The sequence below is a fragment of the Macrobrachium rosenbergii genome, chromosome 21 (assembly GCF_040412425.1).
Source record: "Macrobrachium rosenbergii isolate ZJJX-2024 chromosome 21, ASM4041242v1, whole genome shotgun sequence".
In the NCBI taxonomy this organism is placed as follows: Eukaryota; Metazoa; Arthropoda; class Malacostraca; order Decapoda; family Palaemonidae; genus Macrobrachium; species Macrobrachium rosenbergii.
In genome coordinates, this window is record NC_089761.1 from 44,449,273 (window position 1) to 44,466,980 (window position 17,708).

At 34.5% G+C, this 17,708-nt stretch overlaps 2 protein-coding genes across 2 annotated transcripts; both read left to right on the forward strand.

Moving 5' to 3' along the window:
* Positions 1-892: 892 nt before the first annotated feature.
* On the forward strand, positions 893-10,822 carry LOC136849471 (actin-like). The gene is given in 5 exon segments (XM_067122819.1): positions 893-944; positions 8,642-8,717; positions 10,027-10,446; positions 10,448-10,707; positions 10,710-10,822. Coding segments are annotated over 5 exon segments (921 nt in total).
* A 3,365-nt stretch (positions 10,823-14,187) lies between these two features.
* Positions 14,188-16,724, forward strand: LOC136850088 (actin-2, muscle-specific-like). The gene is made up of 2 exons (XM_067123636.1): positions 14,188-14,210; positions 15,385-16,724. Exon 2 carries the CDS (start codon positions 15,416-15,418, stop codon positions 16,547-16,549), a length of 1,134 nt encoding a protein of 377 aa, XP_066979737.1. The 5' UTR covers positions 14,188-14,210; positions 15,385-15,415; the 3' UTR covers positions 16,550-16,724.
* The last annotated feature ends 984 nt before the right edge of the window (positions 16,725-17,708 follow it).

The following is a 17,708-nucleotide window of genomic DNA, read 5'->3' on the forward strand; positions in this document are numbered from 1 at the left end:
ACTCAGCGACTTGCTTATCGTAAGTTTATCTTCCTACGGTTATCAACAACAAAATACTGTTGCTACATAACAAGTTATCGACACAGGGCAGAAGCAGGTCAAAGTTAGCGTTGGTTCACTGCCCCCCTCCTTCCTCTCTCTCTCTCTCTCTCTCTCTCTCTCTCTCTCTCTCTCTCTCTCTCTCTCTCTCTCTCTCTCTCTCCACGGGAGAAGATCGGAGATTAGATGTTTAATCAGGGGAGATAAATGGATGCACGAATCTGAATACTTTGGCTTTGGACTGCAACCTTCCCTTGAGATGCGACAGAAGACAGGCGTGAGGCACTGGCATAAATCTCTTCTCTTCCCTTCCCCTTCCCCTTTCCCCCATCCCCCCTCCTCTCTCTCTCTCTCTCTCTCTCTCTCTCTCTCTCTCTCTCTCTCATTGAAAACGGGAAGAAATTACATCACTAGACGGGGTTTGGGATTTCACTTACAGGTATCAGTTACTGGATTTCCGTCCGTGTTTTTATTCTTATTGCATGTTTAGTTTTCTCTTTGGTATGAATTACACAAGTAAACCCTAATTGTTATCTAATATTATTCATTTGCACACATTAATTATGTGTCATTTACTCCTTAAACCTTTCCACTGACGACAGCAGAGTGCTGATTAGTAATCTGGAACTTGCACTATAAAATAAAATTGCATGAAGTACTAATTCGAAGTAAGCAAAATTTTTTTACCTTGCTTTCCTCTGAACATATCGTCCGTTTTTTTTTTTTTTTTTTTTTGAGGTGTCGAATATGAATTTTTCAATTTTTTAGTTAACTGCCTCGACGGTGATTTTATCTTAACTTCTTGTTTCAGCAAAGTATCAAATCTGTCTCTCTAACCATTCAGGCATTCAGGATGTGTGGTGAGAGCGACAGACTTGATACTTTGCTGGAACAAGAAGTTAATGGTAAAATGGCCGTCGATGTAGTTAATTCAAAAAAATGAAAAAAAGCATATTCGATCCTGCCGAAGAATGGGCGCTACGTCCCCAAAACCCATGCTATTAACATTTTATGCTTATATAAATACGTAAATTGATGCCTTTCTTATAAGATTTTTGAAAGATCATTCTGGCCTACCCTTGGCAGGGCACTAGTAATCCTGCCAAGTAGCGGATGTCTGATAAATTCAGAATGCTTAGAGTAATTCTTTGTATTGCATGTCTGCATACGTACTGTTTCTGCGTTTTGGTCTGGGTAATTCGTTTTGCCTCCTGGATAATATATTACCTACTTACTTTTACTTATGAATTACCTAAATATATGAACATTATGTATTGTTGCCTTTGTATAGTCACTTAATTTGCGCACGCTGTTTGATTTGCGAAGAATTATGATCTTAAAGTTTATATGAAATTCATATAAGAAATGGCTCTTTTATGTGGTAGTTGAAGATTAAACTTTACTTGAGCGAATTATTTTCCTGTTACATAATTTCGCCGGTTATACTCTTACAAGATACTAAAATCCTATGGGGTGTGTCCGTAGACTTATGTCAATGATATTTCCGTGCTTACCACTAGTCTTCTATCTTGAAATATTTTCTTACTAGTTCTTGAACACTAGTAAATATAATCATATTAAATATTTCTCTCTCTCTCTCTCTCTCTATATATATATATATATATATATATATATATATATATATATATATATATATATACATATATATATACTGTATTTATATATATATATATATATATATATATATATATATATATATATATATATATATATATATATATATATATATATATATATATATAGAGGCTCAAATGCGAAAAATTAGGTTGTAAGATCCATTACCGTTGATAAAGTTTATTCATGAAAATTCCCTTTCCCACACTCGAATTAGCAAGTTTTTACCCTAATAATATAAATGTTATTTTTATTGCATATCCAAAGAAGTAAATTTATCGAATATCCACGTCTGAATTACATTAATATACAGTTATTTTTTTAGTGGAAATGGTAATTTGTGCCTCTGGAATTGCTGTATTTAAGTTTATTTAAGCAAAGGTATGGTTTCCTATATTATTTAGTAATATCCATATACTACACACATCCATGCACACGCAAAAACTCGCTCTTACATAGAGACATGCATACAATTTAAATAGATTAATGTATATATAAATGTGTGTGTGTATACACAGATATGTGATTTATATACATATGTACATAAGTGTGTGTGTGTGTGTGTGTGTGTGTATGCGACCAAGAGCGCGCGTGCTGGTATATGTCCTACTCTTTATTTTTAAGCTTCTATTGAGGAAAAGCGTTCATTATGAAAGAGAGGCAGAGTAAGAGATTGTGAGTAGCTACAATACATTGTACTATAGAAAATTATTTTCTGTACATTTCCCCTGCTAAAAATGCAATAACCAAACGAAAAGGCTGCAAAAGAGGTTCAAGTAACGCGTTCCTTGGCAGGCGCTGGTTAGCTTGGTGTAAAGGAGATCCAGTTGTCTTTTTCATGTGTTGTGGTCTGGCGTTCGGATGGCTGATTGGTCTCTTGGTCTTCGTGAAGGATTTAACTGGTTTTTTCCGAAGGCGTCGAATATTACTCTAATTATTTTAGAATCCGTACTTTTCAGCAGGTTGACAATGGTCGATGGCTCTTGTTTACCTTTTAGTTTATAAAGATGGTAAAATGAAATATATCTATTATCGCAGTTATTACTTGTCCTTGGTTGGTTAAACTTGCATTTTATATAAATGCATATACACACACATTATATATATATATATATATATATATATATATATATATATATATATATATATATATATATATATATATATATATATATATATATATATATGCCATATTTCCTAACAAGAATGGCACCAGAAATAAAACGACATTCAATACTACGTAAATTGATACTCCGCTGGAAAGGTAAATAATATGATAAGACACAGAGAGAGAGAGAGAGAGAGAGAGAGAGAGAGAGAGAGAGAGGGTAGGTGTTTTAAAATCAGCTGACGCTTGACTGTAAATCATGACTCATTTAGCGGGTATTAAATACAAACAGAAACTGAAGCGACACCACTTCTGGCCACCGTCATGCCTCGAGAATGAAGGGAAACGAAGTATGGAAAAAAGTACTATAAGAGAGAGAGAGAGAGAGAGAGAGAGGAATCCAAAAAGAATTCTTCCGTAAACAAGAGAGAGGATCGATAATGAACCGTTGTTTAGAATGCGCCCCTTCGTTTTTAAGTGTTTTTGCTGTTCGAATTCCTTTTCGGAGGAACTTACTAGCATCGCTGACCAGTGTCCCTCCTTCTCTCTCTCTCTCTCTCTCTCTCTCTCTCTCTCTCTCTCTCTCTCTAGGTACACTTCCCGATAGCTATTGTTGGATAAACAAGAGTGGGTAAACAACACCCTCTCTCTCTCTCTCTCTCTCTCTCTCTCTCTCTCTCTCTCTCTAGAACAACCCATATAGCTGCCAAGAAACTTAAAAGTCACAGAGTAAGTAGCATGAGGCAGTTCCGGTTTTTGGAGTTCTATCCTTGAACCGTAGCCCGTCGAGGCAAGGCCTTTCATCAGACTTTTATTTATAGTATTTTGACGTGTTGTGGATGAGCGTTGTTTCTAAGTATATGAAGAAGCTCAAATTGTTGAAGTTTTCCGCTTAGTGGTTCATGACTCAGCAGTTAGGTGGGGAATGTGTTAATGATAAATTTGTTTACATTTTTTTTTTTTTTTACGTTTGGAGAACTGGATCTAAAGAAACCAACTTATCGGTGACGAAAGACACAAAAAATATGTGTGGAAAGAAGTGTTGAGTAATTTAATTTTAAGCTTTCTTCAATTCTTGGGTACTTACAAATAGAAACTTACAACGAAATAATCAATATGCGCAGTACCAAGCTTTATTTCTTTATTCTCTTTTTTTTTTTTTTTACTCGAAGGCCAAGTCTTAGGCGTGTGTTTACTTTCTCTTCTCTCAGTCCCTAATTAAAGGTATTTGTCTAAGGTCTCCAGAGGGCTTAAGTGCCTTGCCCTACTTCTTTGCATCACCGGTACCCATTCGACCTTATTCATTCTTAGACATGCTTTCGATATAAATGAAATATCTTTAAAGTCAATTAATGTTCTTCTCGAAACTTTTATTTTCTGAAAGAAGACCTATTCCATCAATTCTTTCATGCCGCAGAATGTACAAAGAGGGCATCAGTTCTTTCACATTTACTTGTTTAGTTTTGTCGAGCATCGAGAGCATTGTCACTTTTGAATAAAAAGTAATGATACTTAATTGAAGTGTCATGATTGCCATTTGTGCTCAGTTTTTCCACCTTCACTTTGACAACCCCGCTTGTTACCATCTTTAATAGGTTACTGAATGGGATTCTCCAAACTTTGCTTTCTTTCTACGGAAGGTCAAGATTGATGACCTAAAGATTATATCGTAGAGTATGACTAGTCAAAACTGCAGATTCCGTTGCAGTCACCTTTCCTTGATTATTAAAGAATAACATAAAACACATTGTTCGAAATAGTGGATATTTCTTTAGTACAGACCACAGTCTTCACAAATATAGTTTTCAGACTTCCCAAGGTCTTATAAGTAGCTTATATATGTATACCGTATATATATAAATTAATATATATACTATATATATATAATATATATGTAAATATATATATATATATATATATATATATATATATATATATATATATATATATATATATATATATATGTCAACACGTAATCAGTCATTACGTGTGACTGTGCGTCATCACGTGTAATGCACTTATTTGATCCCCAGGAGCTAGTACTAAACACGGCGAAATACATTTGACCCCCAGGGACTAGTACTAAACCCGGCGAAACAGTGTTCACTGTTTCGCCGTGTTTATATATATATGTCCCCAAGTATTATGCGTGATGATGAAATTTCATCATATAATGACTGATTACGTATATTGACTGTAACATATATATAGACAAATATATATGTAATAAATTATGTAAATATATATAATAAATTATGTAAATATATATATATATATATATATATATATATATATATACACACATGTGTGTAATTTACATATATATACTATATATACATATAGATGTATATATATAAATATATGTTACACTAAGACCGTGAACCAGGGACTTCGTGAAATCACCAGTTCACTTGGGGACATTTGATCCCGGAGGGGTTAGTACTAAACACGGCGAAACAGTATAGATGATTCACTGTTTCGCCGTGTTTAGTACTAGCCCATCGGGGATCAAACGTCCCTAAGTGAATTGGTGATTTCACGAAACCCATGAAATCCCTTGATATCACAATCTTAATCTATATATATATATATATATATATATATATATATATATATATATATATATATATATATATATATATATATATATATATATATATATGAAATGAATCATGTTAAGTAAAGGTGACTGCAGATTTTTTCTCTAACCCTTTAGAACATCTCTAACTTAATTTTATTTTCCTGGGGTCCTGTTTTGTGGTTTTTCTTAGCATCATTGTATCGTTTTATATCCAGTACAACTAAGCTGCGCTAAGAAGACAGGTTTCTGCAGTGCCATGTCGCCTTTGAGAGGACTGATCCTTGATGACTCTGTTGTTCCAAAACCCGAGCCAAAATTATGTGGCCTGGGTTCTGTCATGATTTCTTCGTTGAAGAAATTAAAACAGAAAGGGCAGAGAGAGAGAAGGGGAGGAGGTTGACTTTAAGTGGAGAGACGTTTATTGTTAATTTGCTTGTCAGTATGTCATGAAAAGATTAGCCATGTTCCAAATGGCTGAAAAAGTTGCATTAATTTTTATTGTGTACAGGTATATGCTAAAAGTGACTGAGTTTTATTTGATGGGTCGTCATAATACTATTGTCGTTCTACTCATTTCGTTGCTAGAAACTTTCCAAGCATTCACAACGAGGGAGTTGTTTCTTATTTTGTGGGAGAAAAACCGTTTTGCATGTAGAGTCCTTCCCAAATTGTTGTTATTGTTACCTTATCCACCTTGCGTGATCTAATTTTACGTAGGCGGTACACACCTACTGGAAGGAGTTAAAACCTTGTGTCTAATTTGATGACTCGACTTGAATATATTGGTTTTCTTTTTGCCGTCATTACTGATTATTATTGTTTAGGTTTTAGTTACCATTGTATATTGCTCAAATTCTTTGTAATGTTTTTAGTTTTAAATAAATAATTAGTATTATATTAATGGGAAAATACGTAAAAATCAATGGCCAGACAGATAAAAAGTTACGCCATATTTTCTGTAGCTTTGAAATAAACAAATAAGGAAATTGGAAGGGCCTATAAATTAAAAGCTCACTTCGCATATGAATGACTTTTGCTGAATTGAATGTGTGTTCTTTCGTTTATTCATTTGGTTTAGTATGGTATAGTACACAACACAACACACACACACACACACACACACACACACACACACACACATATATATACATATATATATATATATATATATATATATATATATATATATATATATATATATATATTATAGTGTGTGTGTGTGTGCGTATTACATTTTAAGTTTATTACAGTGAAAATAAAGATTTTAATTATTTTTAAATGTCATTGATGAGAAAATGCAACGATTAACCTGAATAGCCTATGAAGAAATATAGGGTCCCTTCAAATTATGAAATAGCGTGACTGTTTTACGGTTTTTCTTTGTTTACATTTAAACGACAGGCAATGTGAAATCGTACAACGAAAATCTGACGATTTTTAAAGTCTTACACCAGTTGGAACCCGAGGCATTTTATCTATTTTTGACAGTTGTGATGACTGCTCATCTCCCGAAGTGGCTAAAAGGGTCCTGTAGACATAAAATTATTCATCTATACTTCTCTCTCTCTCTCTCTCCCACCCCCACCTCTCTCTCTCTCTATATATATATATATATATATATATATATATATATATATATATATATATATATATATATATATATATATATATATATATATAGTTTTTGTGGAACTAAATTTCTAGTTTCGTAAGACGTTGGCATCGTAGGGTCCAAACCCTACTGACTCTGGATAGCTTTTACTGTTTGCATTCTTGCAAATGAGATACTGGTGACATACGTTTAGCTCAGTGTCTTGGAAGAGGACAAAATTTCTGACCCACAATGCTTCTAACCCATTGCCTTGATAAGTAAAGTCACTGGTGTCTGGCTAGCAAATAAGTGTTCTTAGTTCGTTACTTCATCAAGATAATTACCATCTCTGACTCTGGATAGCTTTGGTGGTACTAGATTTGCATTCTTGCAAATGAGATATACTATTTATCGTTTGACAAGTATCAGAATGTTAGTGTTATGAGAAGGCTGGTGTCACAGTGTTGCTGCTGGAATGGGCTAGAAAAAATATTAGAATCAAAAACTTGTCTAAATGGGGAGACCATTTAGATCAGGGCTTCTAACCTATTTTCCTTGGGAAGTAAACTCTGTGGTATCTAGTGGCCACCTAACCTTACTATTTCAAATTTACTGATCTTAGTATTATGTTTACTTAAAAGATAGATGATTAGTTTGTTACCATTTTATTTAAATTAGATCCTGAAACATAAGTTGGTATTTTCCTTACTATAGATGAGCAAATGAAGCTACCGTCCTTGATTATTATAATGTACAAACATAAATAATTACTTTTATCGTTTTAACAAGGGATCAGAATAACATAGTGTTATGAGAAGGTTTCCTCTGAAAAACTTGCATTTTTACTTGCTGCTTAGTTAATATTAGGCTACAATAAAATCTTTCCTGAATCCACAAATTTTAGGAGAAAGGGCCCCAATGACGCACCTAAATGGGGAGGGCTGATCATTTAGATTAACGTGTAAATTAGACACTGTTATACAGCTACCGAAAGAGGCGAAATACTTAATTCATTTTCATCTGATAATATTTGGGATTACGCTCGAAAATTTCCAGTGTGAACGTATACAATAGATTTCAGTAAAAATAGAATAAGATAAAAATAAAGCTGTCAAATATATTTTGAAATGAGAAAGGGAACATCCCTTACCCCAGACAACAGCGTGACCAAAATGAATTCTTTAGGATTTCGAGGCAACTTTCTCTCGATGCCAATAGTTTAAGATCGGGCAATGACAAGCCATATACCGAGAGAGAGAGTTACGTTATGAAGAAAAAGAAAGAAGTAAAGGAGACAGGAAAACGTTTGTCAAGAAGCAAAAGGTTGTAACGGTTAGATAGAGAGAAAACTATAAGATTTTTTATTCCATCCCAGAATACGATTCTTTATATTTTTAGAACATGTAATTTCTGACCGCTTAATAAATCATTTAACATAAACAACACAAGTATTTTTCCAGAGACAAGAAGAATTTACTGTCAGATGCCTACTCAAGGATATAAACAATCGAATTAGTGCCTCCTCTTTGCTGAAAGTATATTAGCAACAGTGCAGTCTTGAAATATGAACCACTTAGAGAAAATTATATCGGTTGTTATGTGTTCTTGGTAGTTTGGCCCCATGTGTTTTATGAACCAGAAAGGCCGTTGTATTAGAGATTTTTTGGTTTAACTTTGCATTCTTAAGAATCATTTGAAATAGGGCTGTGTAAAAAGAGAGTAAGGGCTGGAGGTCCCTTAGTCGTTCAAGGGTTCATCGACAGGTGAGAAGAAATAACTGCGGGGGTGTAGTGGCACCAAGAACTGCCATTCTTCCGGGGCACTATTTCGAGAGAGAGAGAGAGAGAGAGAGAGAGCGAGTTCGAAATTTTCGAAGTGAGAGTGAGGGGATGGTGTGTCATCATCAATTTTTACTGTATATCTTTACTTCATTAATAAGTTCCCATGATTTATATTCAAATGTACTCATATATTGCTTTAACCCTTTTGTATATTTTTCCAAAATTTAGTTTGTATCATTCAAAAAGAAATTAGATATTTTTCTTAATGCCAGAGATGTATAATTCCTAATTTCCGTGAGATTTTATTGTCATTACAAGTATTGAAAAATCGCCAATACAACAGAGGTCGGAAATCAAGTCTCATATTTTTCTTTAGCCATAAATTGATTTCAGTGATGTGTTACAATACATGATGAGAATAATTTTATAAATCTTATTTTTCAAAGTATGGCTGAAATCACTACCAAAAAATTGATGGCTGCGTGAGAGTGTTTCGTTGTAATTCAGTTTTAGAAATTACAGTAACGCAGAACAAACGCCAAACATTTTCTTGCTTATATATATATATATATATATATATATATATATATATATATATATATATATATATATATATATGTATTATAAATGTATATATATACATATATAAATGTATATATTTATATGCTTGTGAGCATGCATGTATGTATGCATGCATGTTACTGGTTTGCAGTATTCGTCATGGCTGCATGTACGTGTGTGTACATATTCTCCCGAAAGAAGAACTTTCGTTCTCATGTTAAACCATATATTTTATTCGTTTAACGTCAGGCATCTAACACAGAGAAGAAATGTGAAATAAATTTTTTTCTATTATTTTTAAACACCTCAACTGTTAAAACCACAGGTCCTTTAGTCGATGAAAATGACCCCTTATACTTTAGTATTCAGAAGGTATACAATAATCATGGAGGAAGGGAATGATTTTTACTGGATTCGGATAACTTCCAACAGCTATATTTTCCATAGAAAGCTGACATTTTAGCACTTGAGTCGTGATAGGTTAGATTACTGCATTACAGTTAGTACATTACAAATTAATTACAGCAGTGTGGGTAATGTAATGGGCTAGTAACCATATTATTTAAGTCATTCTTCTTATCAAGTTGAAGGTAATACTCTCGTAAGATGGAAAAGGTAATGATGAATCGACATTTTATTCCACTTTACCCCCCTTGCAGTAAAGCAACATTACTTCTGTAAAACTTTAATCAATGTAGCTTTAATCCTATAAAACTTCTCTTTGTTCGAGAAAAAACTTAGATTGCCCCACCATGCTCAGTGAGGTTCCCCTTAACCCCAAGGTCAATCGTGAGATGATGAATCATATTATGTTCCAGTCCTTCAACATGCCTGCCACTTATATTTGTATCAGGCTGTCCTCTCCCTCTGGCTGTACCACAGGTGAGGTTTGCGACTCCGGTGAGGGTGTCTCCCACATGATCCCATTATATGAAGGCTTTGCTCTTCCTCTTGCCATCCTCCGTCTGGACTTGGCTGGTCGTGATATCAACAATTATCTTGGTAAGATTATGACCGCTGAACGTGAGATCGTCTGTGACATAAAGCAGAAGCTTTTCTACATTGCCCTGGACTGTGAGATTGAGGTGAACGTCGCTGCAGCCTCTTCTTCTTTAGATAAGTCCTTTGAACTTCCTGGCGGCAAGTTATTATATCAGTAGATACCGTTTCCGTGCTCCCGAATCAATGTTCCAGCCTTCCTTCCTTGGTATGGAATCTGCTGGAGTTCACGAGACTGTTCATAACTCCACCATGAGGTGCGACATTGACATCAAGAAGGATCTTTTGGACAACATTGTCATGTCTGGTGGTACCACCATGTATGCTGTTGTTGCAGATAGGATGCAGAATGAAATCACCTCTCTTACTTCGTTCATCAAGGTCAAGATTATTGTTCCTCCTGAGAGGAAGCACTCTGGATTGGTGGCTTCATCCTTGTTCCCTTGCCTACCTTCTGGAACTTGTGGGTCACCAAAGAGGAATATGACGAATCTGGCCCTGGCGTCGTCCACTGGAAACGGCTCTAGATTTTGCTCTTTACTCTTTGCTTGCCTTATTTGTAATTGTTAAGGATATCTCCTACTGATTTCATGTGCTGGAAATGTTGTATATTCATTATTTTGGGATATGGTAAAGTAAAAAGTGTATTTGTAATTAAGAGTATATGAATATCTCTTTTTATGGAAAGATCTCTAGACGTTAATAGTTATTAAAGGCCTCCTCGCATTTTAGTAAGATTTTGCTACGTTACTTCAGAAATAAAAATTCATTCCACTAACTTTGTGATGCTCTAATATATGTTGATATAAAAAAAAATGCACTACATGTAAAATTTTGCTATCATCGATATGCAAGATTACAAATATTTCTAGAATCGTATAACAGATGTCTTACACACGCACACATACATACATACATACATATATATATATATATATATATATATATATATATATATATATATATATATATATATATATATATATATATATATATATATATATACTGTTTGATGTCAAATCCTAAGATATCACGTGGTTTGAAATAAATAAAAATTCTATATTTCGCCTTAGGGTAAAAGCGGAAAGATAGAAAAAGCTGTCACCTAAAATCTAGCACTTTCTTCAAAACATTTGGAGAAATAATTTATCCGAAGTAATCGTACAAGATTTCCACCGATCAAAGTACCCTAGTGCACATGAATCCTGAAAAATACATTTCCGCGATGTTTGGCATGCCCAGACAGGCAACAAAGCATTAAATGAGCTTTAAGCCTGTAGAATGGACGTTGGATTGATTTTACGGTGGGTTTCCTTTGTGGTTATATGCCAAAGTATCTGAAGCTTCCAAGAAGAATACTCGTTACGTGCACTTATTTAGTGTTTTTGCCTTTGTTGGCTGTGTAATCCTTTATGATTCTAGACAAAATAAACTTGGGTATTCACTCTACACGAATTATCAGTTACATCATTTAGATATATATTGTAGACATTATTCCCTGCACTACTGTATGTCCTGCCCCAGAACTAAAAAGAAAAAAATGTTATAATTAATGAATAGAATATTATTTACTGTGTGAATTTTTTGTAAGATATTATAATTCATATATCAATGATCAAAATAAAATATTAAAGTATTTAATGAACATTTTCAGTTCTAATCTAAAAAGATATTATACACAATATCTATTTATATTTATATATCTATATCTATATATATATATATATATATATATATATATATATATATATATATATATATATATATATATATATATATATATATATATATATATATATATATATGACTATTTATCACATCACCGTGATTCATATACAATCAGAAAGTTACAAACGTCCTTTAATATCCAATTCGCTCTACCTCGGCAATAATATATTTTTCATATATGTTACCGAAGGGGAATTTTAGTTGATAATAAGTCCACCGTCCGTGATCATACGAGGACTCAGGACTACGGGACGCACTAACAGTCGGCCGACTGGGTTGGTGCGTCCCGATTTTTAGTTGATAACGGTTATTATCAACTAAAAATTCCCCTTCGGTAACATATATGAAAATATATTATTGCCGAGGTAGAGCGAATTGATATTAAAGAACGTTTGTAGCTTTCTGAATATGAATATATATATATATATATATATATATATATATATATATATATCATATATTCAGAAGGGAGGAACTTCTGGTTCTCAGCAAGATTCAAGTTGTGAGATTGCTAGCCCTAGCCCTCTTCCCTGGCCATGGGTGACGCTGGTATCCATACACAGGTGGGTCAACATGAACTCCGCTCCCCGGGATCGAACCACGTCCTGTGCAATTATGAATTACATGCTCTTCCACTTTTAACTTCAATAAAGAAAATAATCATTTCATATATGTAATCAGTGAGAACTTCTCAGTCAAAACACGATCTGTATTCTGTAAGCAACGAATGGAACCCCTACTCACTCGTACTTGAAGAGTTGCTGATGTATGTTACACCAGTAAGTAGACTGCGAAAGGTAGTGCAGAAATAAAAACATAATAATAGTAATAATGACAATACCCCTTCTCCAAAGGCTATGGAATTAAAAGTACCTTCTGCCTCCCAAAGTAAGGTTTCACTGAACCGTGGATCTTGACAGTGTCCAAGAAAAACTTCCTGTCTGGCCACAACTACCGTGGTCAAAAAGAAACAGAGTAACTGTTGCAGGTATGCAAAGCATTGTTTGCTCCTTGTAGCAAAGCTGAACAAACTCTGAAGAGAAATTAACAAACTCAGAAGAGAAATTAACCTCTGACACAGGGGTTAATTTCTCTTCTGTGTGTGCATGGGTGCATTTGAATATCTCATCCATTAAGATGCCCTATTTTTAGTCTTAGTATTCTTAATAGTGAATTTTGCAACTGGAATTACTTCAGTTCCAGGGTTGTAATCCAAAACTGTCTGCTTTTGATTTTCCCATCTGAATCACTATTCATACGCTATATTGCCTATCTAGTTCAAGCACATTAGTTGAAAATGAGTACAGTGGCACCGACATATGAATTTTAAGTAGTTTCCATAATTTGCATCCATACATTCCCTGCTGTGATTTTCTTCCTTTTGTTGGTTTCACCTGCCAGTCGAAGGGTATTTAAAGCTGTTACTAAATGTCATGTGATAAAGGGTATTCTAAGGTACAGCTGATTAATGGGCAAGACAGGATCTCGCACAGCCAAAGTATTAATCGTATTTTCAGTCTTACTATCAATGGATTCTCGCCATTCATGACATTTATTTCATTAATTAACACGAGCCTTCTTTCATAATTGGCAAGTAATGTACTGGAGAAGGCTCCTATTTAAAAGAAAATAAGTGCTAACAGAAAGGAAGTAAATTAATATAACACAGTTTGAGTTGCAGTGATCTTATGTCCAAGGATGGCTAATTTATCTCTCTCACATTAAAATGTGAATTTCCTCTTATTCATAGTCTACCCATTGTTCAGATAGGAAGGGAAAATAAAGTGTAAAATCGAAGATTAAAAATTAAATTAACAAATGCTTATTAGTTATTGCTCGTTTCAGGAATTTACGAAAATCATAGGTTAGAAACCAAGAAATATATTTAAATATATTGCTCGAGAGAAATTACTATACGGTAGAATAATGCTTTCTTCAAAAGTGCTTTCAGTTGCGTTGCGAAGTAGTAAGCTTCCTATTGTTAACGTGACACAAAAGCTCCCCCATAACTCACTCATATGAGTCCTTAGATGACGCGTGGTTCCTATATTGCAGATGTAATGCTTGCACTACTTGGTAACTGATATCTTGGCTCGATTTCACATTCCCACTGGCTTAACATGTACAGAGCTCTATATAAAAAGAAGACCACCGGACACTGGACCTTAGTCGTTGTTAGACTCATCGGTAAGTGAGGAAGGGGGTCCCGTTTCTTGGCAAATTATCTGTGCCACTTTAGTGACGTGAGGTTAACGCCAACGTGTGGCTGTTTTGTGTTTTCTATCAGGTGGTTTGAACGTTGCTGCAGGTCAAACTGAAATTTAACCACTTTGAAATACTTGTTGAGGAAGAAAGTTACCAACAACGAAAAATATAGCTTTTACTGCTTGTTTGTTGACGTGTTGATTTCCGTTAGATACAACTCACTTGCACTAACATCCTCTTTCAAGCATATGCGCCGTTTGGTTGAAGTCACAGTTCACGTTATATTTTTTTCTGTAAATATTAATTCATTCTTCAGGATAAAGAACTTAGTGAATTCGCTCTCTCGTGCTTCTCATAGGAAAGGAAGCATTTGGGAAGAACGTGAAAGCCTCTCTGCTTGTATTAAGGTGCACTGAAATCCAGTCAGTAAGAGCTCAGTTAACAATAATCACTTATTGCGGGCAGAATTATGAATAATTTTCTGAGCCAAAATTTAACTAACTCCCTTTCAACTTGCAAATATTTTTTTTATAATGGAGAGAAACACTATCTAGTTTGTTCCGTCATTCATTATAACTTCTTGACTCGGAAAAAAATACCAAGGTAGTGTGAATTATTGACATGCTTTTCTTTTTATTTTGAGTTCTCTTTCTTTGTGCAAGTGAGGATTGAATAAAGTTATCAGTGATGGCTGAGGAACATATTAGATTAGTTTATCTATCTTTTACGTCTGTTTGTCTATAAAAGAAAATCAATAAAAATGTTACAGAGGAATAATTAGCTCAGAGTTCATATCTGAGAGTTCTTTAATATTGGCTAGAAAACGAATTTATATATATTAAAGAATTTGACAGATATAATCTTTCTTTGAATACGAATATCCTATACATTTTATCATTTGTTTCATCATCCAAAAATACTTTCTTAGTTAAGATTAATTAAAGCACTACCATACTACCATTGATATATGATGTATTTCAAACGTAAAAACTACGCATTTTAAAGATGAGTGAGGCTTCTTCCATGGAAGAATAGTTCATTTCTTAATTTCAAAAGATGAATTGTTCAAGTAATAACGAGAAAAGATGTAACGTTTCAAAATGTTTCTCTTATGTGGAGTAATATCATCCGATTCGCTAAAATACTTTCTTTTCAGGCTGTCCTTAAAACCCTAAGACTTCACCACCATGTGTGACGACGAAGACGCGGCGACCCTCATCTGCGACAATGGCTCCGGTCTTGTCAAGGCTGGCTTTGCCGGTGATGACGCTCCCCGAGCTGTCTTCCCCTCCATCGTTGGCCGCGCCCGTCACCAGGGTGTGATGGTCGGTATGGGTCAGAAGGACGCCTACATTGGTGATGAAGCCCAGAGCAAGAGAGGTATTCTCACCCTCAAGTACCCCATTGAGCATGGTATCATCACCAACTGGGACGACATGGAGAAGGTTTGGTACCACACCTTCTACAATGAGCTCCGCGTTGCCCCTGAGGAGTCCCCAACAATGTTGACTGAGGCTCCCCTTAACCCCAAGGCCAACCGTGAGAAGATGACTCAGATCATGTTCGAGTCCTTCAACATGCCCGCCATGTATGTCTGCATCCAGGCTGTCCTCTCCCTCTACGCCTCTGGCCGTACCACTGGTGAGGTTTGCGACTCTGGTGATGGTGTGACACACATGGTTCCCGTCTATGAAGGTTTCGCTCTTCCCCATGCCATCCTCCGTCTGGACTTGGCTGGTCGTGACATCACCAACTACCTAAGCAAGATCATGACTGAGAAGGGCTACTCCTTCACCACCACTGCTGAACGTGAAATCGTCCGTGACGTCAAGGAGAAGCTTTGCTACATTGCCCTGGACTACGAGAGTGAGATGAACGTCGCTGCTGCTTCCTCTTCATTGGACAAGTCCTATGAACTTCCCGACGGTCAGGTCATCACCATCGGCAACGAGCGTTTCCGTGCTCCCGAGTCTCTGTTCCAGCCTTCCTTCCTTGGTATGGAATCTGCTGGTGTTCACGAGATTGTCCACAACTCCATCATGAGGTGCGACATTGACATCAGGAAGGATCTGTTGGCCAACATTGTCATGTCTGGTGGTACCACCATGTATGCTGGTATTGCTGACAGGATGCAGAAGGAAATCACTGGTCTCTCTCCATCCACTATTAAGGTCAAGATCGTCGCTCCCCCTGAGAGGAAGTACTCCGTCTGGATCGGTGGTTCCATCCTTGGTTCTCTGTCCACCTTCCAGAACTTGTGGGTCACCAAGGAGGAGTACGACGAGTCTGGCCCTGGCATCGTCCACCGCAAATGTTTCTAAATTTAGAATATTATTCATACATTCATGGTATATTTAGGATATTTCAATCAATTTTGGATGACCTGGTCATTCATAATGAGAGGTATTTCAAATATACACCCTCTGGTGGGATATGAAAATGATATGAAAATGATATTTTAGATAAACTTGATTTTTAATTACATTTTATGAAAAATGTGCTTTCTTATTAATCCTTGTTTTACAATTTCGTCAGAAAATTTTTCTGGCTATGGTATATTGTATCTGATGTTTCCAGTTGCATTACCCCAGTTATAGAGAATAGTGAAGATACTGGCACATTTAAAGGAGATGTAGGTTAATGATCTCTTTGTCGTCTCTTACGTTTTTCCTCCCTGTAATTATAAGTTCTGTAAGTTTTTTATGAAGATTTTATCTCTTTTAGCAATTTTTTATGTACTACATTAAACTTATGGGAGACTATGCAGTTCAAAGGCACAAGAAAATTTGAAAGACTCTGTAATTTAGATATTCCACTTTTTCGAACTCATCCTTTCAGAAGGAAATCATTAGGAAGCTATTACGTATGATATGTATATATATATATATATATATATATATATATATATATATATATATATATATATATATATATATATATATATATGTATATATAAATATATATGAAATATTTCTCACTCGAATGAAATTGCTGACCAGATTTCAGTGCATTAACTTATTCGCTCTTTTGGATCGATTACTCATATTTCACAAAATACGACATCAGTTATTGTTCTCTCAAGAACCTTAAACTATCTATCTAACTATTTTTCTATATCTACCTGCTTTAGTGTTTTACACACACACACACACACTATATATATATATATATATATATATATATATATATATATATATATATATATATATATATATATATATATATATATATATATATATATATATATATATATATATATATATATATATATATATATATATATATATATATATATATATATATATATATATATATATATATATATATATATATATATATATATATATATATATATATATATATATATATATATATATATATATATATATATATATATATATATATATATATATATATATATATATATATAATATAAATATTCTTAACAGTACTCTTATAATTGTGATTGTGTACATGCAT

What these genes read in the sequence shown, in the direction of transcription:
- LOC136850088 (XM_067123636.1), top strand. Translation starts at nt 15,416, where the DNA reads ATGTGTGACGACGAAGACGCGGCGACCCTCATCTGCGACAATGGCTCC.